This window comes from Pleurodeles waltl, chromosome 9 (genome assembly GCF_031143425.1).
Source record: "Pleurodeles waltl isolate 20211129_DDA chromosome 9, aPleWal1.hap1.20221129, whole genome shotgun sequence".
NCBI classification, from domain to species: Eukaryota; Metazoa; Chordata; class Amphibia; order Caudata; family Salamandridae; genus Pleurodeles; species Pleurodeles waltl.
In genome coordinates, this window is record NC_090448.1 from 380,725,071 (window position 1) to 380,747,045 (window position 21,975).

Consider the following 21,975-nt stretch of genomic DNA (forward strand, 5'->3'; position numbering starts at 1 on the left):
CGATGCTGCACGACGTTTCTCCAACTGCGGGCATCGATCTTCCGGTCGCGCTGCAGGCGAGCGTCGATTTTCAGCTGCAAAGCTGGCGGCGTGTCGATTTTTCAGCCGCAGATCAAAGTTGCGTCGATCTTTTCCCTGCACCCCAGTCGGTGCGTAGATTTCTCACTCTTGGACTGCCAGCTTCTCCTTTCAGGGTCCCAGGAACTGGATGGGCATCACTTGGCAGAGTAGGAGTCTCAGCAGAGGTTGTAGGTGCTGGCAGAGAGAAGTCTTTGCTGTCCCTGAGACTTCAAACAACAGGAGGCAAGCTCTAAATCAAGCCGTCGAGATCTTCACAAGGAGGAAGGCAACACAAAGTCAAGTCTTTGACCTCTAGCACAGGCCGAAGGAGCAACTGCAGGATAACTCCACAAGGCACAGTCACAGGCAGGGCAGCTCTTCTTTCTCAGCTCTTCAGCTCTTCTCCAGGCAGAGGTTCCTCTTGGTTTCCAGAAGTGTTCTAAAGTCTGTGGTTTTAGGTGCCCCACTTATACCCATTTTGCCCTTTGAAGTAGGCATACTTCAAAGCAAAGTCTCTCTTGTTTGTGAAATCCTGCCTTGCCCAGGCCAGGTCCAGGCACACACCATGGGGGTTGGCGACTGCATTGTGTGAGGGCAGGCACAGCCCTTTCAGTTGTGAGTGACCACTCCTCCCCTCCCTCCCAGCACAGATGGCTCATCAGGAAATGCAGACTACACCCCAGCTCCATTTGTGTCACTGTCCAGTGAGCGGTGCAACCCGCCCAACTGTCAAACTGACCCAGACAGGCAATCCACCAACAGGCAGAGTCACAGAAATGGTTTAAGCAAGAAAATGCTCACTTTCTAAAAGTAGCATTTTCAAACACACAATCTTAAAATCAACTTTACTAAAAGATGTATTTTTACATTGTGAGCTCAGAGACCCCAAACTCCACATATCCATTTGCTCCCAAAGGGAATCTACACTTTAATCAGATTTAAAGGTAGCCCCCATGGTAACCTATGAGAGGGACAGGCCTTGCAACAGTGAAAAACGAATTTAGCAATATTTCACTGCCAGGACATATAAAACACATTACTATATGTCCTACCTTAACCATACACTGCACCCTACCCTTGGGGTTACCTAGGGCCTACCTTAGGGGTGTCTTACATGTAAGAAAAGGGAAGGTTTAGGCCTGGCAAATAGGTACACTAGCCAAGTCGAATTTACAGTTAAAACTGCACACACAGACACTGCAGTGGCAGGTCTGAGACATGATTACAGAGCTACTCATGTGGGTGGCACAACCAGTGCTGCAGGCCCACTAGTAGCATTTGATTTACAGGCCCTGGCACCTCTAGTGCACTTTACTAGGGACTTACTAGTATATCAAATATGCCAATCATGGATAAACCAATTACATACAATGTACACAGAGAGCATATGCACTTTAGCACTGGTTAGCAGTGGTAAAGTGCTCAGAGTTCAAAAGCCAACAGCAACAGGTCAGAAAAAATAGGAGGCAGGAGGCAAAAAGATTGGGGATGACCCTGCATAAGCAAAAAAGTCCAACACTTAACTACTACTTGCACTAGATGCTGCAGAGAGCATTGATGTTGCATTTGTAGTAATAAGTTTGTTGGCTCATCTTTCCATCATCTGAGTCACAAAAAATGAGGCAGGTTCATAAGGACGAAACAAAATATACTGTTTACAGAAGTGAAAAATAGTACATGTATGAAAATGGAAACCTCTGTGCATAGAGGTTTGTTCTTTATATCAAGCATTTTTTTTAGGCAAACTACAGGGCCACATGTACAACGCATTTAATTGATGATTCACAGAACCGGCCTGTTTGCGACTAGAAAAATGCTTTTTGGGATGTACAAAGCCCAAACTGCGATTCGCTAATTTGCTACAAAATCGCAATTTGGGTTTTGCGAGGGGCGTGTCCAGGGCGTCCCTTCCTATTACCGAATCTAAATGGTATGTGTGATTGTTTTGTGACAGTGAATGCGGTCGTAAACAATCACAGTTAGCACCAATTTCAAACTGGTGCTAACCCATTCGCAAAGGGGAAGGCGTCCCTAAGGGACCCCTTCTCCTTTGTGAATGCATGCGAAAACGTTTTTTAAAAGCAGGCAGTGGTCCCACAGACCACTGCCTACTCCTAAAAAATTAAACTGATAAGTTTCATTTTTTTTTTTCTAAACGCAGTCTGTTTCCCTCTAAGGAAAATGGGCTGCGTTTAAAAAAACAAAAAAAAAACAATTGCTTTATTTAAAAGCAATCACAGACATGGTGGTCCACTGACACTAGAAGGCCACCATCCCTGTGATTTTTTAGATTACTGGTGGTTTGCAAATTGCGGCCTACCTCATTAATATTAATGAGGCAGGTCTATTTGCGACCCACTGGGGATCACAAAAGAAACTCAATGGAGTTTCTTACATTTGGAATTGCGATTCCCTAATTGTGATTGGCGAGGAATCGCAATTAGGGAAACGCATTTCCAAATACTCGTTCACATGGCCCATTGTCTGCTCTTTCTAGTCAGCTGCATTTAACTAGTGAAACCATTAAAAAAATTGCAATTAACTTTAGTTTAATGGGCATCACTCAAAGAAAAGCCAGATCAACAATCCTTCACCGACTGACCATTTGTATAAAAGCCCTGTGATAACAATGCACTATGCTGGTACCTTAAGGGAAATGCAAAAAAAACACTTCAGCTAGTAGGAACTTGAAAAAACAGTGCAATTAACAGAACAAAAAAAACCTTTAATAAATGCTGAAAACTACGATTCTTTTAGCATCCCTTTTGAAGAAAAAGCCCAGTAGCTGATGTAAGCAAATTAGCAAAGAAAATTCCAAATGCAACAAACAAGTGAAACCCAAGTTAGAAACTATATAACAAATGACAAGGACAAGCCAGTTTACCTAACTGTAATCTGGGTAATTTAACTGTAAAGAACAAAGTTTCCTTTAGGGTTACTGTGGTACCCAACCACTTACCAGGCTATGCCGCTGGCACACTGTCAGCAACAGAAAACATAACAAACCCAACTAATTCCACCAATTTCTGAAATGCAAAACATACATAAGATACAATGCAACAACAATCTTCAATATAATTGCATACAACAGACACACCAACATACTTATATGCAATCAACTTAGTATTAAAGGTCCTACAGATGCTCACGTACAGTCCTTTAAAGAACTGAAGATAAACAATACACCTTATAGATAAACAAATGTTACCAAATTTGCTGGACCAAAACTACCTCAAACAAATAACACCTAAACAACTGGACACACAAGCACTACTGTCTCACTCAACCTGCATAGTCCCAAATTCCACAGTGATGCGGACATTTCACTGTGTACTTATTCTAATCGCCATGCAGCATCAAAGAATAACATGCTGAATGCACCCACACTGTACTTTCAACAACCATAAGCCATACAGCAAGTAAGCAGTAACTCCTCCTCTGACCTTCAACCCTTACGTAGATCCAAACCTAAACCTCATCTCGTATAACAACAAAAGGCACTTTATGTATTAAGACCTTGTTCCCCTTTTCTCTGAAATCCACCAGCAGAGCAAGCAGTAGCTGGACAGGGCTCCATGAAGCTGAACTCCTTTGCCACAAGGTGTGACTAAGCCCTTTTGTCTTCGCAGTAAAAATCTCTGAATATAACAAATCAGAATTTCTTGCCCACCGATGTGGAGCTGTCCCTGATGAAGCTTAAGTCCCTTGTTCTGGTCCTCCTTAGATTGAAAAAATGTATATGTCCAAAATTTCCCCAGCTGCCCGAAAAATTGTGGTTAATCACTGCAGCCACCATCAGTTTCTCAGGACAGGCTCCTGGGCACCAGGTCTCTTACCGGGAGGATTCATGCAGGGTTCAGTCTACAGTGGTAAGATGGGACTTTTTGGAGTTAGAAATCATTCTGATTTGTGTCTTCCTGTATCTGGTAACCTACTTCACCACTGTAGAGCAGTTCCAATCCTTGGATGCCAGCAGAAGACAAGAGTCTTGAAGTCTTCTTCTTTCAGTCATGCATAGCCTTCTTTCTTCAAGATGTTTAATTCCCAGGAATAATCTGACTAGGTGGTAGTTAGAGATCAGTCTTATCCTGCGTGCTGCACAGTGATTGAAGAAATCACCCAAGCCAGACTACTTTCTCGTAGAATTTTCACCTCCTCTTTCAGCACTACCTTTCTCAGTTTACAGCAAACCATAACATAATCCCTTACGCAAAGTGACCCTAGTCCTTTCCCAGCTACAGGTACTTCACTCCTACATCTAGTCACTCCCATAGGGAGTGGAGGTGTCCTTCCATCAATTGAGAAAATTAAACCTTTGATGTTTGATTAAACTGATCCACGATTGCCAGATTTTATTGCTATGCAACTATGCTCACTGGATGTGCTTGTTTTTGAGGCAAGGCAAGATGCACCTAGATGTTGCAAAACCATCTTGCTCAACCTAATTTGCTTATTGCTATTTGTGAATGCCATACTACAGCTATCTTAAGCTCAGCTTTTTGTTTTTGCTTGTATTCCTGCTGAGAATAAATTAGCATCTTTCCTTTGCTCGTGGAGCTAGACTCTATTGCCAATGTAGGGGATCCCCTTGTATGTGTGCTCATTCACTCAGACTACTCATTTTCAGACTCAACCCAAAAACGTAAGACAAGGTTTCTTTGACACAGTGCTATTGTTCATTTTCCACCAGTTGTAGATACAACTGGCTCGGGTAATTAAGTTTTGTAGTTGCTGGTAGCCAATTAAGTATTTCCACTTCAAAGAAAGAAGTGTGAGAACAGACCTGTGTGTTGTCAGCTGTTCTACTTCCCAACTATTCATGCCTTTTAAGTGGCCGCTGCTAACACCGCTTCTGCCTTTCGAATGCCAGAGGCAAAGCCATTGTCTTTTAGGTAGAGGGTTATTAAGAGTCTTTGGATCAGGACTGTCAGGCAAACTATTTCATAACAGTTTTATATTAGACAGCAGAAAGTGCAATTTAATAACTTTACTTTCCCACTAGTTCTAACAAAAACCTATGTTCATCATTAAAACAGATTTTTAAAACAATGTGGAAAATAACCTTGCTTACAACACACTTATGTCCAAAGGAAAAGACATGCATGATATTTGAAAACTGCATGAGAGGCAGCAAAATAAACTCAAGGACTACAGAGAAGGAAGTGACGTGTTGGTCATGTCAGAAAAAAAAAGTCTCAGGCCTTCAAATATTCATGGGTCTTTTCAACTGTTTCTTAATCTCAATTGATCTTTCAGGGCTCACCGGTCCTTTTCCAGTCCAATCGAGGAGAAAGGGAAGTAGGCCACAATCTTTTCGAAGTCCTCCTGACAGATGTATCCTCTCTGTTCATAATCATAATTCTTGAACACAGTCTATGCAAAGGAAATGAAGAAAACATAGTTAAGTTTTTTTGCCTTTACCTTTTCCTCACTTTTTCCCTGTATGACTTAACAGCCCCTGCAATGTGCGTGCCACAAGTGATTTCATTAAACCAACATTTAGCAATACCTAAGAGGCAGATTTTGCAACAGAAAAAAATGGTATTTTACTGACTTTTGACATTCAGTCATGAGTGATATTCCAATGACAGCGTACAGTCCTAAGAATCATTGATTTAGAGAGGAAACGCACATATGCACAAAGAAAATATGAGTATCTGCTGGTCAATAAGGGCTGGTCCTGAAGTGTATAGAATACAAGTGTATTTATAAGTAGCCATACATTGTACCTACATATTTTATGTCCTACTGATGAGGATTAATTATCATAACATTTATTTCACTTGTCAGCTGTAAGAGGAGTGCACTTGAAGCAATGACATGAGTGAGTCAAGAAGATAATATGAAAGTTGTAGAGTACTCTATGTAGATGGTCCATAATAAGAGTGTATTTCCAGAGCAACACTACAGTGTATTAAATCGTATATGAAGGAGGAATTTCTGTATAAGGCCTGGACGGAACGTGTGGAATTTCACTCCACGGAATCATGCAGAGTTAATTAAAAAGTCAGTGAGATTCTGCCCAGTTCTATCAACAGGTGGAAAATGCACATGCTCTGATTTTAGCATCAGTAGAGAGTTACATGCTGAAGAATCAGCGCAAACTACATCACGCTATTTTCAAATTGATTTTCCTGCTGCTCGAGTAGAAAATCCACTCAGGATGCAACCCTCTGACCGCAACTGCCTACATTCGTAAAATCTCACTGGAAGTCCTCCTAGCGACTGGAAATTGTATTAGGGGCTGACACATCTTGCTTGGGCTCACCTTCTGAAGCCTCATGTTGTTCCGGTTGTCACTTCATTGCTTGAACAGGAAAATAATTCTGCCATAATTCAATGGGTGCGTTTTGGCGGGAACTCTGCATTACAAGAGTAACGGAGAGTCACCAAAAGTCTCCCATTCTGTTCACATAATTAAAATTGCACCCGGGCCTAGTCTATATGCAATGTACACCAAACACTAAATTCGGGGAAGTCTTGGTAGCCTAGGAGTAAAATTCACTGTATCAAATGGAAATCATTCCTGGTTTAAGGGTGTTTGGCCAAAATGTTGAATTAAAAAAATATTGTGATACAAAGATATTGTGTCAAGAATATTGGGATGTCAACAATATAGTAGACATGAATATCAAAGGTAAAAATATTGTTCTAAGTGTATATTTTAATATCGTAACAAGTATCAATTTAGATTTATTTTTGTATGTAATGTAGTGTTTTTGATTCTGCAGGTTTATTCATTTTTGTGTGTTTTTAGTAAGGTAATTTATTAATTATGTAGTTGTTGATATTTGTATTTTTTGTTGTACTGATATATAAAAAAATGGATTTATATTTTTTTTAGAAGCTAAATATTGGGTTTTAAGGGGATAAGGCACGGATGTGGAATTCTTTTAATAGTCCACTTGTTGAAGGGACAAGATGCTACAGAAATATGCATTTCCTGTAAAGAAACCCACTTGTCCCACTTGCTCTGTAGGAGTTTTATTTACTCTTGATGAAACTGACCAAAATTATTTGCAACAATGCAAGGGTAGAATATAATTTTGCACTGGAAAAGTTGTATTATTGTTCTTAACCCCAGTAGTAAGACAACATTAAAAACTGCTGAATATTTAACTTCAGGTGGTGTACGTTGGACACCCAATAAAGCAAGGTGCAGCTCCTTTGCATTGGAAGGTGCTGCAGTAAGAACCATTATACTTAGAATGAGTGTTAATCAGTTATGACAGCTAGGGTGTCATATAGCTATTCACATGCTGTTGCAGTACTAAAATGCAAAAAAGAAAAATCAAAGGAAGGGTTGAAAATTTAGCATCCAGCTCTTGTATGTGCGTGAGCATTTTAGATGACATTTACTTTGAAATAACTAAGCTTCTTCAATGGATGTAAATGATTTTAACTGACACACAAAATTAAGGCGGTCATCCTGACCGCGGCGGACGGCGGTCGCGCCCACCAAGCGGTTCCCGCCGAAAGACCGCACCGCGGTCATAAGACCGCAGCAGCCATTCCGGCTTTCCCGCTGGGCCGGCGGGCGACCGCCAGAAGACCGCCGGCCGGCCCAGCGGGACAGCCCCTTCAACAATGAAGCCGGCTCGGAATGGAGCCGGCGGAGTTGAAGGGGTGCGACGGGTGCAGTGGCACCCGTCGCGATTTTCACTGTCTGCTAAGCAGACAGTGAAAATCTTTGTGGGGCCCTGTTAGGGGGCCCCTGCACTGCCCATGCCAGGGGCATGGGCAGTGCAGGGGCCCCCAGGGGCCCCACGGCACCCGTTCCCGGCATCCTGGTTCTGGCGGTGGACACTGCCAGAAACAGGCTGGCGGGAAGGCGGTCGGAATCCCCATGGCGGTGCTGCTTGCAGCGCCGCCATGGCGGGTTCCCTGGGCCAGCTGTAAACCGGCGGGAAACCGCCGGCTCCCCTTTTCCGACCGCGGCTTTACCGCCGCGGTCAGAATCGCCCAGGAAGCACCGACAGCCTGTTGGCGGTGCTTCCGCCGCACTCCGCCATGGCGGTCATGGACCGCCAAGGTCAGAATGACCCCCTAAGTGTTTTTTCAGATGAAGATTAGAAATCCTATTCTAGGCAATACTATTTGACGTTTTCTTTAAATACTACCTTACCACTGGTTAAGGTTACGGTGTTAGTTCACAGTTCAATCTATGCTTGGCACAATTGCTCTCTGATCAGATCTGTATTTTCTTTAGTGACCTACAAAAGAGCAATGGACAATTCATACAAGCTGCATGTCTGCTTTGGTGGCATCATCTTTAAAAAGAACAATGTCTGATTGGTATGAGCCTTCTCAAGTTAAATCCATTTCACTTTTGCACGAGGAAACTACGAATAATCCATTCTGTGTTCATTCACGATAGCCAGCTAGACTACTTTTATGCTGTATTTTTCTCTCAAAAAAAGCATTAAGGGGGTCATTCTGACCTTGGCGGTCCATGACCGCCATGGCGGAGTGCGGCGGAAGCACCGCCAACAGGCTGGTGGTGCTTCCTGGGCGATTCTGACCGCGGCGGTAAAGCAGCGGTCGGAAAAGGGGAGCCGGCGGTTCCCCGCCGGTTTCCCGCTGGCCCAGGGAACCCGCCATGGCGGCGCTGCAAGCACCACCGCCATGGGGATTCCGACCGCCTTCCCGCCAGCCTGTTTCTGGCGGTGTCCACCGCCAGAACCAGGATGGTGGGAACGGGTGCCGTGGGGCCCCTGGGGGCCCCTGCACTGCCCATGCCACTGGCATGGGCAGTGCAGGGGCCCCCTAACAGGGCCCCACAAAGATTTTCACTGTCTGCTTAGCAGACAGTGAAAATCGCGAAGGGTGCCACTGCACCCGTCGCACCCCTTCAACTCCGCCGGCTCCATTCTGAGCCGGCTTCATTGTTGAAGGGGCTGTCCCGCGGTGCGGTCTTTCGGCGGGAACCACTTGGCGGGCGGCGACCGCCGTCCGCCGCGGTCAGAATGACCGTTTAAATGTCTTCTTGTGATGGCTTTCGATATCCTTCATCTAATGGCAGCTGTTTCCGTGCCCTATTTCTTCAAGATCAGTCAAGGGCATTTGACACTCAAAAATGCCACTGTTAGACATGGTCTACTAAAGATAGCAAGTACAGGCACTTCTTTGCAGTGGGTTTATTTTCTCTTTTTTTCAGCGGGTGCAACTGCTTTCCATATATTTTCATCAGCTATGCATGTACCTTGAGTTGTGGTGTTGCCTTCTGCACTGGCACCAAGTATGTTTATCATCTATATTGAAACTCTAGGGCACCTCATCCAGCAGCATGGTTTCTATTTTCAACTTTATTGTGGGACCTTTAGCTGCCCTTTTTAGACAATTTATGATGAAGGTTAGAGTTGGATAGGTAGACATTGGCTGAGGTTGAATCCCTTTAGTATCCTAGATGTAATGATGGTTGGGAATAGTGTGGGCCCATGACGCTCAAAATGTGGCCAAAAGAGTGAGTGTTCTAAAGCTGTAATATCAGACAAACATTTGGGCATCAATAGGGAGGCACATCCGCATCTGACATCTCCGATCTCTGCATTCTCCTGAACTTCTTCTTTTAATCATAAAAATGTTAGCAGTATTCTTCTGTTTCCCCTTTCTGAGGGCTGCTATTCTGCAGTTGCTAATGGCATTGGCCTGTGGATGGATTACAGTAATAGACTTCATCTTGGCTTGAAAAAAGCTTATGTTTGTTCTTTAGGTGGTACAGAACTCTGCAGCTCAAACTGGTAGACACTCATAAATGTGCAATAGCAAAGCATATTCTGCATAAGTTTCATTGGTTTGCTGCTGGCATTTGTAGTAATGTCATTTGTCTGCCGAATTTTCATAAATCTCTTGAAAAGCGTGAAGGTTGTACCAGCAGTCTTGTCTTGCACTCGTTTGCTTTGGTTAGTGCTGGAATGATGAGGGATCTAGCAGAATCCTGGTTTCAGCAGCTATTACTGAGCTGGATCGGGGATCCGTCTGGCCTCAGCAAAATACACAGAATTTATCCCTGTGTTATTAGCCAACACTGGGACTCTGTTCAGCAGTGCCTGCATGTTGTTGGCTTTCTGTTCAGCATGCAGGCAGCAAGGGGGCTTTCCTATTTTAGATTCCAGCTGTGCCCAAATAAAGGTCACATTTAAAAGGCACTCATTTTGTTTGAGTATAATCCTGGCTGGGAGCTATCCAGAGCCTGACACCTATATGCCAATGCAATTGATGGGAAACAAAGGCACACAGCTTGTTATCACTTCACAAGTACTAAAGAGAAAGTACAATGTGGAGGCAAGCTTTTGACTTCGTTCAGTCCCTGTATATAAAAGATATGCATGCACTATAAGAATGTCAGATGTATCGTTTTTTATGAGTATTTACACGGATAACAATTTAAACAGTAATTACTATTTTAAAATCTTTTATAGTCCTACTAATCCCAATGCAGGGTGTTGGAGCGCTTTGCACACACACACACAACTATACATGGACAATAATCATACTAGTGTATAAACCAATGCTCACTTATTGTCTTTTGTAACTTTGTTCATATGAATATATGATGTTACATAAAACAAAAGAGTTTCAAGGTTTAGGAGTCACACATTGTCTTTTGTGGTAGGAATTTTATGTAAAGAGTGCACGGCCGAGAGAAACACAAAGTCAGGATTTAAACTGTGACACAATGATAATTTTTTTGTACTAATAAGACTATTACTACCCAAACCATTTTAGCAGCCTTATAATAACAAAATATTGAGGAAAAACGAATTCTAAATTCATACCTAGCAGTTTGCGGGCAGGTCATTGATGCCAGTTCATAGCTCACTGTGCTATATTAGAAGGGCTGTTTATGAACCGCAAGTAATAAAAAGGATCTCTGTGCCAAAATCAGTAACCCATTTACCTATCTACATAAAATAAAAATGTAATCTGCAGGTAACACAATGTGTTTTTGACAGGAGGCGCATTAACCCTATGTGTTTCTTTACGTGCCAAAGGTGTGACTAGACAAAATGCAGACTTCTGCAGCAAATGCATTAACCACCAGAGCCTGCAGGGGTTGCCATAACCCCATAAGATATTTTAAAATGCAGCCTTTGCAACCAGTTTAGTCAGAACAGATGTACATGTAACTTTCTCCTTGTTGCCAATTTCTTTGTGACAGAGTTCCTAAAAAATAAATGTATAAATTGACTGACACTGCTTTTCATGATGTTGTGCCTTTTTTGTTGCCATACAAATATCCCCCAGACTGACACAGGAACATGATCTGAGGATGTAAACATTACGGAGTATATTTATAACTGGAATGCATACCATCAACATACCTACCCAACAGCAAACTCAACCTCATTAATAGTAAATGCTTCTGCCTGGATTGGTGAATGATACAAGGCAGCTGCTATGACTGGCTGGCTGAGAGGGTGGAATCGCCTGCTAAAATGTTATAGTACTTCATAGCCCACTTAAGTGTATAAAGCGCTGTATATTTGTTTGAAGTATATTATTATTTATTTAATTAAATGCAACTATACAAAAAGAAGCCTGAGAAATATTGAAGGGTCAAGTTCCACACATGTGCATTAAATAATGAACTTGACTGAGCAAGCTGCACTGAAAGCCTTGAGAAAGTAATCTGCTGTTTTTACTTTGCCTTCTGGTGTAGGGCCATTTCCATGCACATTTGCAAATTACTGATACAAACAATTAGGTGCTGTAAACAAAGTGTCAGCTGAAAGAAAAAGGCATTTTAACATTTATTACATTATTTACACAGGCTCTCTCCAAATCACCTCATGACCAAGGGCCTGATTTTGACTTTGCCATATTATATCCTATGAAACTTGTAAAAAGATGGGTAGCATATTGTCACTTTTGTGACAGAGTTTGCCATCTGCCAAGGTTGTAATCAGGCCCAAAATGTAAATACTGCTGCAGAGTGATAATCTGACAGATCGCTAAACGCTCTGTCCGCATTTATTTTAATTTATTGCCTATTTGTCCTTCAGACAAAATATAAATTACATCTTGTAGCCCCACAAAGGGGCGTCAGGCGATACAAATTCCCCACCCTTGTAAGGGTAGGGAGATTTTTAAAAAGTGGATATTTAAATGTTAATTTAATATCAATCATTTTAATGATATGCAAATTAACATTGTAAAATGTTTTGGTTTATTTTGCCACATTAAAAATTTATATAAATTATAGTTAATAAAAATATATATAACATACATTAAATTTAAAACAATTATCTTATTTTAAATATAAAAATTAAGACTTTAAAAACATTTAAAAATATATAAAAAATTTACTTTGATGATGTTAAACCAATTTTATAATTTTTTAAATAACTTTTAAATTTTATAACTGTTGTGAAAAGACCATTTTTAAATGCTGAAAATGATAATACCATTGTAAAAATATATATTTTTAAACTTTTTATTGAAAAAATTGTTTATATAAATATTTTAGATCACATAAGCAAGCGCTTTGACCAGTTGTAAGTATAGTGGGCTTTTAACCATGCCCATGTCACACTCATCATTTTCACTCGTTCATGGGATTGCCTTTCAAAAATACCTTGATGTCATTGGTAATTGCTTTATGTTTGTCCCGCTTTGTGGCGGTTTTGTTACCACCTTGGAGACTGACCCTGTTACATGGATTATTGCACGATTGCCGATATACTTCAGCAGGGGTGAACTATTTTTTTCTTTTGTTTCTCCCCTTCGTGCTCCATGGCAGCCATGGTGCTCATAGCATGAACAGCACAAACTCCATCGGCGGTATTGTTTACACTGTTACCTAATCAGAGTCATTTCTTTTGTCTCTCCCCTTTACGCTCCATAGGTTTCACAAAAACACTTGTAATTGATAAATGCTATATGTAAAAAAAAAAAATTAAAAAACTGAAATCCCTAAATTGGCTTGCCCAGCGGGAGGGCTGATACTACAATATTCACAGCGGTCGAGAAATTCCACCCATAAGGCTTTGCAAGCATTCTTTTTCACAACATTTTTGCCCATAACTCAGCCTGTGGTGGTCTGAGGAGAATGGGATCACCACTGAAATATTCATCACAACACACTCTTTCTGTTTAGGTCATCTCTGTGCTCCCAGACTGGGATAGCAGGGACTCAAAAATAATAAACCCTCCCACCATTCAGTGTCTTTTTAATTTCTCTCATGGCTGGAACTTTTGTTTTACTGCTGACAGTAGTTTGTGTTTTAAGAGACTTGTTTGTAATATCATTGTAGTAAATCAACTGGGCCTAAAATGTGTAAGGCACTATGCCCTTTAGGGGATAAAAATATGGCTACACTGCAATACTTTCAATCATTTTCTTTTCGTGTGGTTATGCCCTCTAGGGGCTAACTATATGGTAACATAACCATGTTTCTTACAAATGCTATTTTCATTGTGGTGTCCTCTAGGGGCTGTTCAGCATTACCATCTAATGCCAAACATTTATTTTTTATAAAGATTTTTATTGGGTTTATATAATTGTACATGTTTTATTAATCTTTCCTTTTGCAATTATAACCATGATTCCGGTCAACCTAATATCCTTATCACACTATCACGGTTTGGACACTCTTCATATGTTTAGGTGACCCTTCTTGTTCATTTCCCTTGTTTCTCCTCTGTGGCTGTCTTGTTTTGGGAATTGTGTTAGCCAGCCAGCAACTCTGATGGTGGGGTGGTGAAAGTGGTACTCTATATGAATTAGTATGGCAGATTTAAATTAGGATGCTAAATGGCAATCTTTTTATTTTTGACTGCAGATAGAGGAAGAAGGTAAATGGAAATGCTTTAGTTATATACAGGGCCACTAGAAGTACATTACAACTCCGGCCTACCAGGGAATTACCAGCTGCACCAGGATTGGAGATCCTCACAGTCTAGAGGTGGTGGCGGTCCTAATCCACCAGGGTAGTGGTGCAAGCTGCGCTGCCCAGGGGATTACAACCCCCTTCTCCGACAGCGGATACGTGACAGTACCACCGCCATGAAAAGGCTGGCAGGGAACGGGTGCAGGTGGCCCCAGGGGGGCCCTACACTTCCCATGCACTTGGCATGGGCCCCTCCTCCCCAGGCCATCAACCTCGTAATGTTCACTGTCTGCATATGGAGTACTGTTTGTGTATAACAAATTTAAGTCTGTAGCACCTTGCATAAAATGTTTTAAATTGCAGTGTAAATAGTAACTGTCACCACTGTAGTGTATACCACCTTCCCCAAATTGGCTTAGATTGTAGTGGGAATAATAAATGTAACCCATTTAGTGTCCAACACCTTCCCCCAATTGGGTTAGATTGGAGTGGGAATAGTAAATGTCACCCCTTTAGTGTCCAACTTTTTTTTAGCAATGGTTTGCGTGGGAGTGTGATTATTACATTTTAGAATTTTAGTGTGACATCCTTTATTTAAATTGTATTTGTGTGCAAAAGGAATAATCTGTTATTTTATTAGTGTAGTTGGTGTTTAGTTTAGAAATATAATAAAAAAATAGTTGTATGTTGGTAGTAAACGATATGAATTACTTTTTTTTTAATAAAATAAAGACATGTAATAAATTTTTACATGTACATTTAGTACGTACCCATGCCTTTTGGGCTTGCTTATGGCAGCCACAATTCAGAGGGGTTAAAAGAAGTACCTAACACTATGGGCCAGATTTGAGAAAATTGGCGCTACATTACACGTTGCGCCCCTTTTCTTGCTGCCCCTTGTGCCCCTCCTACCGCCACCATGTGTGAACCGTATTTAAAATATGCTGTACCTTGGTGCAGAGTAGGGGGCAATAGCATCAGAATTTGTGATGTTCTTGATGTACTCTTCAAGGTTAGCACCAGGCATTAAAAATGCCCAAAAAAAAGTGACGAAAAGAAATCTTTTAGATTTCTTTGAGCCATGTTTTCAGCTACCCAAACAGGGGAATGCCCCCCTTGCATACATTATGCCTAGCGCAGGCATAATGCGGCGCTTAGGGTTACAAAGTGGTACAATGCATGCATTGAGCCATTTTGTAAATTTGGCGTGGCAATTTTGGCCTCGTTGGGCCACATTAGCGTAAAAACAAATTATGCTAATGTGGCACAAGGAGGCGCTAGAGGCTCTCAAATATGCACCTATGTATTTCCAAGACGACATTGTATTATGGAAAAATGAGAAGGAGCGTAATACGACTCTGAGAGAAGTTTTAGCTAGGTTTAGATTGGCAGGACTCACTATCAAGAAAGAAAAAGGCCAAATTTGAGTAGGATCCGTGGAATATCTTGGTCACACTGAGTACTAATACTCAAAGTTTGTTCAAAATTATGCAAGTATTGTTGAACCTCTACACAATTTACTAAAGGAAAACTCACAATATGTCTGGGACAAAAATTGTTAATCTGCATTCAAATCCATTAAGCTAGCAATAATCAAAGCTCTGTTGCTGGGGAGGATTGACCCTAGTAAATTTACTGTGTTAACTATAGACACCAGTAACAAGGGACTAGGGGCTCGTCTCATTCAAACAGTAGTGGGAAAAGCACATATTGTGGCATTTGTAGTGTTTCTCTGACCCTTTTAAGGCTAGTGATACACTGGAGGAAGAATAAGAGACCCTTGCAGGTTAATGGGCTTTGAAACTCTTCAGGTTTTTTGTGGGACAATCTATTTACTACTAGGACCAACTACATGCCTCTAATCTAAGCCTTTACAACCAAAGGATCAGAAAGGACCACACTTATGACATCCCTCTGGATATTAGGGTTAGAGGGATACAATTTCAGGGAACACAATGTACCAGGAACACAGAACATGTTGCCAAATTTCCTTTCCCATGCACCTTTAGATTTGCCATAAGCAGATAGTGAACAGACAGAGAATGAGATTGTACCTAAACCTACTAGCATAAATTAGACTAAATGGCGAGAGTGCATACAAAAGGATGAGGAGTTGGAAACTATTTTCAAGCTCATTTAAAAATGATGGCCTGAATGATGCAATGGGGGTCTCAGTTGAGAGGGGACACATTTTGGGAGGGCAGATCTGAGCTCAAGCTACAGATAGAAACAGTATACTGAGGCAAGAAAACAATACTGCCAGAAGGAATGAGAGACAAGAAACATGAGGGATATTTAGGGCGTAGCCTCACCAAAAACAAGGTAAACTCTGAGTGCTAGTGGCCAAGAATGGTTAGTATGGTTGAAGCAAAAATCAACATTTTTTTTTTTAAACACATTTTTTATTGTTGTCAAGGCGGTACATATGTTGCAATTTTTCAAACATCTTTCTATATCATTTGTTATGCGATACAGAACCGTATTTTAATGTTTTCTTTTAACATTTGTATACAGTAAATTGTGTTGTTTTATTGCCTGTTCCAACTTTTAACCGTTTAACATTTCTACTTAACTTTTATCTACTAATTGGTCATCCATTCTAATTATACATTGGGTTTTTGGTTACCAGGTCAAAATTTTTTGCTATTGCTCTAGTCTTTACAGCTTGTAGTTTCTAGTCTGTTGGGGGGTTATGTCATGTCTATTCCTTTGTGTGTTTTTCTACCCATCTTCTTCCTTACTCAGTGTCTCAAATGTTTCCATTAGTGCATCCCAATCTGGGGCTACCGGACATTCTCTCATTCCGGAGTTGTTTTCTCGTCTAAGTGCCGCTCCCTCTGCTCTTCCCCATTCCATCACCTCTGCTCTCCATTGAGTTATTGTGGGAGCTACGGTTGCTTTCCAGCGTCTTGTTAAGAGGCGCTTCGCTAATAATAGTGCCAAATTTATTAGTCTAAGTAGTGTTTTATTTTTCTTTAAGTGCGGGAGCATACCAAGCATGCATACCTCTGCTGTGTACTGTATGGTATTACCAGTTATTTTACCTAGTACGGTAGTTACTCCTTTCCAATATGCCGCTATATCAGGGCAGTTCCAAAGCATGTGCAAGAGATCAGCATCTCCCATTCTACATCTGGGGCATGCCAAGGGTGTCCCCGGGTATAGAATATGTAGTCTATGTGGTGTGAGGTATGCTCTATGTAGTATGGTAAATGGAATAAATGTGAATCTCGTATTGCAGGATATTTGGCTTGGGTATTTTAATATGGTGGACCAATCTTCTTCGAATAGTTCCTTATCTATGTCTGTTTCCCATTTAAGCTTAAGCGCCGGCAGAGGGTATGACAAGTGTAATCTGACTCCCTTATATAGCCATTTTATTAAGTGCCTACCCTGCCCTACAGTATATATAGTACGTACAAGGTCGTGTGTAGGAGGCTCCTTGTTGTCTGTGGTCCAGTGTTTCTTGATGTAGTGTGTAATACTAGCATGTAGAAGAAAGCATGAGGGGGACAGACCGTATTCATATATATATAGTCTGTGTGGGTAAGCAATCGCTGGTCTTTAAATAGGGCACCAACTGTGCTTATTCCCTCCTGTGCCCAGCTTTGTAGTGTGTTGTAGGTTAAGGTACCTGCTGTAACTGGTAGACCCAGCAACGGTATGTTGGGAGAGTAAGGGAGTATGTCGAAGGTGTATTTTAGCAATAATCTCCTTCGGGGATCTGGCCCGAGGCACAGTAGGGCATGTATGCTGCCTTTGTCGAACATTAGCTGGGTATATTCTATTTCTTGAAGATTTCGACCGGCTAGCCAATATGTCAGCCATTGAAGTTGACTTGCTACGCAATATGCTTTAAAATCTGGTGCACCCATACCTCCTTGGTCCACGGACATCTGCAATTTGAGCAAACTTATCCGACATCTACCCCTTCCCCATATAAGATCTAGTAGCATCGAATTGAGTGTTTTGAAGTAGGTTTCTGGTACCCTTAATGGTAAATTTGTAAAATAATATAAGAGGTGGGGTAGCATTACCATTTTGGCCAGGGCTAGTCTGTCCGCTATAGATATTGGCAGTGTGATCCAAAATTGGATCTGTGGTCTAAGTGCGGACATGGCTCTCTTTAGGTTCCCTTCCAGTAGATCTGTCGTGGTACAATATATCTGGATACCTAGATATCGAAATGTGTTTGTGGCTTTTTGTAATTGTTGTTCACCAAATGGTATTGTATTATCATCATCCGATTCATAGAAGATGAATGCTATAGATTTGTTAAAATGAATAGCCAGCCCTGACAGTGGTGCAAACCTTTGGAAAATAAATGCTATTGTATCGGGGTTGCCTAAGATCCTTGATATATAATATCATCTGCATATAATGAGACTGCATGTTTTGTATTTTTTATGTCTATTCCCCATGATCCGCCATCTTGTCTCAGTAGTTGTGCCAGGGGTTCTATTGCCAGGACAAACAATAAGGGGGATAAAGGACACCCCCTGCCTAGTGCCTCTACTTACTTGGTAGGAGTCAGAGATATTCTGTCCTGTGCGTGCTCTTGCCGTTGGTTTGGCATACAAGAGACGGACCCATTTTGTATAGTCTGGGGGAACCCCTAATTTTTCCAATACTGCCAGCATATAATCCCAGTGCAGAAAGTCGAAGGCCTGACGCAAATCCAGTGAGCGTCCATTACATGGTATAAGTGGCGTATATTGAGGGAGGTGCTTCTGGATGGGACGAAGCTGCATTGATCCGTATGGATCAGGCCACTGATATAGCCAAGAAGTCTCTGCGCTAGTATTTTTGCTAATATCTTATACTCCAAATTCAGTAAGGATATTGGTCTGTAGGATGAAATATCAGTTGCATCCTTACCCGGTTTCAGGAGGGAAGTCACTATTGCCTGTTTGGTAGTATCTGGGAGGTGTCCTAATGTCAGTGAGGCTTGGTATAGCCGCTCTAGGTATGGGGCAAGCTGCGCACTGTATAAAGAGTAAAACTTGGATAGGAGCCCATCCGAGCCCGGTGCCTTATTTCGTGCCATGCCCTTGATAGTTTCTCATATCTCTCCTTGTGTTATTAGGGCACTTAGTTTCTTTCTAGCCTCTTCGTGGAGTGTTGGAAGCTTAATATTAGCTAGAAAGGCATTAATTTCTGCTCGCTCCATTAATGGTGGGGCGGACTATAGGGCTGTATAACAGTCTCGGAATGCAGTGTTGATTTCTAGTTGTGTGGTTATGTTTCCTTGGTGTGGGGTGTTGATATGTATTATAGGAGTGGTGGGTGGTTCATCTCTTATCAGACGTGCCAGGAGTGCACCCGCCTTGTCTCCGTCGCTGTGCGCCCGTTCCCTATATTTAGCGTAGTCAGTCTTTCTCAGTCTCTCAAGAAGTTGTGTGTTCGGTTCTTGCTTCTTGTAAGTGTTGGACTTTGAGGGGCTGTGATATTGATTCTTTTTCCAATATTCCCAGCCAGTTCTCTACCTGTTGCAGTTCCCGCGCCAGTGTTTTCCGCACTCCCGATACATTACTCATTAGTGTACCTCTTATCACTATTTTGAACGCTTCCCACTCCATCAGGGGGGAAGACGCCGACCCTGTATTGTTTTTGAAAAAAGGTGGTGATCGTCTGGCTCACTTTTTCCCTCAGAGGGGTGTCCTCTAGTACTGACGGCTGTAATCGCCACGTAGGGATAGGTGTAGACGATTGTCCCCATAATATAGTTAATTCTAAGGGGCTACGGTCAGAGAGTGTCTTCCCCAAGTATGTAGTCTTAGTCACTTGTGTCTGTAACGATGTTGTGCATACCATGCGATCTAGTCTTATGTGTACGTTATGTGGATGGGAGTAAAAAGAGTATTCTCTCATACCAGCATTTTTGGCCCGCCATATATCTGTGAGTGACCAGCCCTGTAGCCAGGTTTTTAGCGCTTCAGCTTGTTTTTGGACGTTCGTCCCGGACAGTGGTAGGGTGCTACGATCCAAGCTGGTATCAAGTATTGCATTAAAGTCTCCCCCCAATACCCATGGGATATGCGCCCATTGTAGCAGTGCCTTCGATAGTCTCTCCAGAAACGTATCCTGTCCGATATTAGGGGCGTAAATGCTACTTATTACTATGGGTTTCCCGTCTAGGTTGCATTTAATTAAAGTGTATCTGCCCTCTACGTCTATCTTGCTATCTAGTACTTCAAAGGGTACTCCGGCCCTAATCCACACAGCCGCCCCTCGTGCGAACGATGACTATGATGTGTGTAAATATTGTCCCCTCCATTTCTTACGGAGTTTTAACACTTCATGGGTGGTAAGATGGGTCTCCTGTAAATAAGCAATGTGTATTTTTCGGCGGTTTAACTGGCCCAATATTCTATATCTTTTTTGTATGGCTCCCATTCCCCTTACATTCCAAGTGACAATGTTGTATTCACGTTGTGCAGCCATTCTGGGGTGTTAACCTCTTTATCCCTCCCATGACTCTCCATGTCTGGTATCCCCTTTGTGTTAGCATATTTGAGTTATTTGTAGATGACAACTGTGTGTAACAGTGAACAATACTAAATCTTAATCGAAATACCAGGCAGAGCACGAACCAGCTCTGCCAAACTTTTCTGCAATACATAACTATTATATTATAACAAAAGCATGTGAGTAGTAAGGAGCCTACGCAATGGGGCAATACAAGATGTGGAGTCTATGGTTCTTGCCCGTAAGCAGCGGGTTCTTTTGTGAATTATGAAGATCGCAGAGCTCTACTGCCCGAGCCCGCCATTTAGAAGAAGGCCTCAAGGCCCCATGGAATATGGGTATAACACAGTTTTTAGCATTGAGGGGAGTGTTCAACACAGGTCTCGTGCTGTTTGTGGGGTGATTGCAGGAAAGAGCGTCAGGCTCCCTTCTGAGTCCGACGCCGCGGTGCTGTCCATCGATGAGGCCATACCACATGGGGAGGAGTTTGCCTCCTGCAGGGAATATGCTGATTGTATTGCGTAGTTTTGGCCTTCCAGAGCTTGTTGGAGTGTCGGGCCAGCTTTTTTCCTCTGTGTTTGCGATCTGTTTCGCTTGTCTTTGCGGGGTTGGTGATATTGTCTTGTGGGGGGGGGGCATCACTTGGTTCTCTAGTTTTTGACTGTGGAAAGGTCTCATCAAGCCAGGCACACACCAGATCTGGCGTCTCAAAAAAGAGAGCCTTTTGGTTATATGAGATTCGCAGTCTGGCCGGGAATAGGTGGGCGTATGTTATCCCTTCCGCTCGGAGTCTTTGTTTTATTCCCTGGAAAGATGTTCTGCGTTTCTGAACTATCATAGTGTAGTCTGGGTATAAGGAAATTCTGGCATGGTCCACCATGATGGGATCTAGTTCTCTTGCTGTGTGTAGTATGGTGTCCCTGTCTCTGTAGTTTAGTATCCGCGCTATTAAGGGACGCGCTGGTGCTCCCGGCGGGGGTCTCCTGTCTGGGATACGGTGTGCTCTCCCCACCACAAAGTGGACTTATAGACAATCTTCGACGATTGATTTCAGCCATTCTTCCACATACTGTGTTGGGTTTTTCCCTTCTTTTCCTTCCGGGATTCCTAGTATGCGGATATTATTGCGTCTTGACCGCCCTTCTGCATCTTCTGCTCTTTCTTGCAGAACCTGCTCTTGTTGTTGAAGTAGTTCAATGGCGGTTCTATTTTTATTCTGGGTTGGAAGAATTTCTGCAATATTAGATTCTGTTTTCTGTATTCTGTCAGATAGTTTTTTTTTTATCATCCCTTAGGATACTCAATTCTGCTGTGATAGAGCCTAGCCTGTTCTCTATTGCTTGTCGAGAGTCTGATTTCTTGCAGAATAAGATCAAGTTTGTCCGCAGGATTTTTTGCCAGCATTTCCAGTATTGGGCCGTTAGGGCCAGAAGCTTCTACATTCTCGAATTGTTTGCCTTTGGTGCGGCCCATGGTTGGTTGTGCAGTTTGCGTTACCTTCCATTGAGTCCGAGCGCCGGTGTGCACTATGGATCCAGCAAATGGTGTATGTTAAATTTATGTTCAGGCTTTGTGATTGTCAGTGGGGGTTAAGTAATTACTCTGTGCCTACAAA

At 42.2% G+C, this 21,975-nt stretch overlaps 1 protein-coding gene across 1 annotated transcript in view; it reads right to left on the reverse strand.

The window, feature by feature from the left end:
* The window catches only part of LOC138259338 (RAS guanyl-releasing protein 4-like), a 289,402-nt gene that overhangs the window by 72,126 nt on the left and 195,301 nt on the right, over positions 1 to 21,975 (reverse strand). Inside the window, exon 12 of the mRNA XM_069206978.1 lies at positions 5,324 to 5,433. Within this exon, the coding sequence (XP_069063079.1) occupies positions 5,324 to 5,433 (110 nt within the window). The remainder of the gene's footprint in view (positions 1 to 5,323; positions 5,434 to 21,975) is intronic.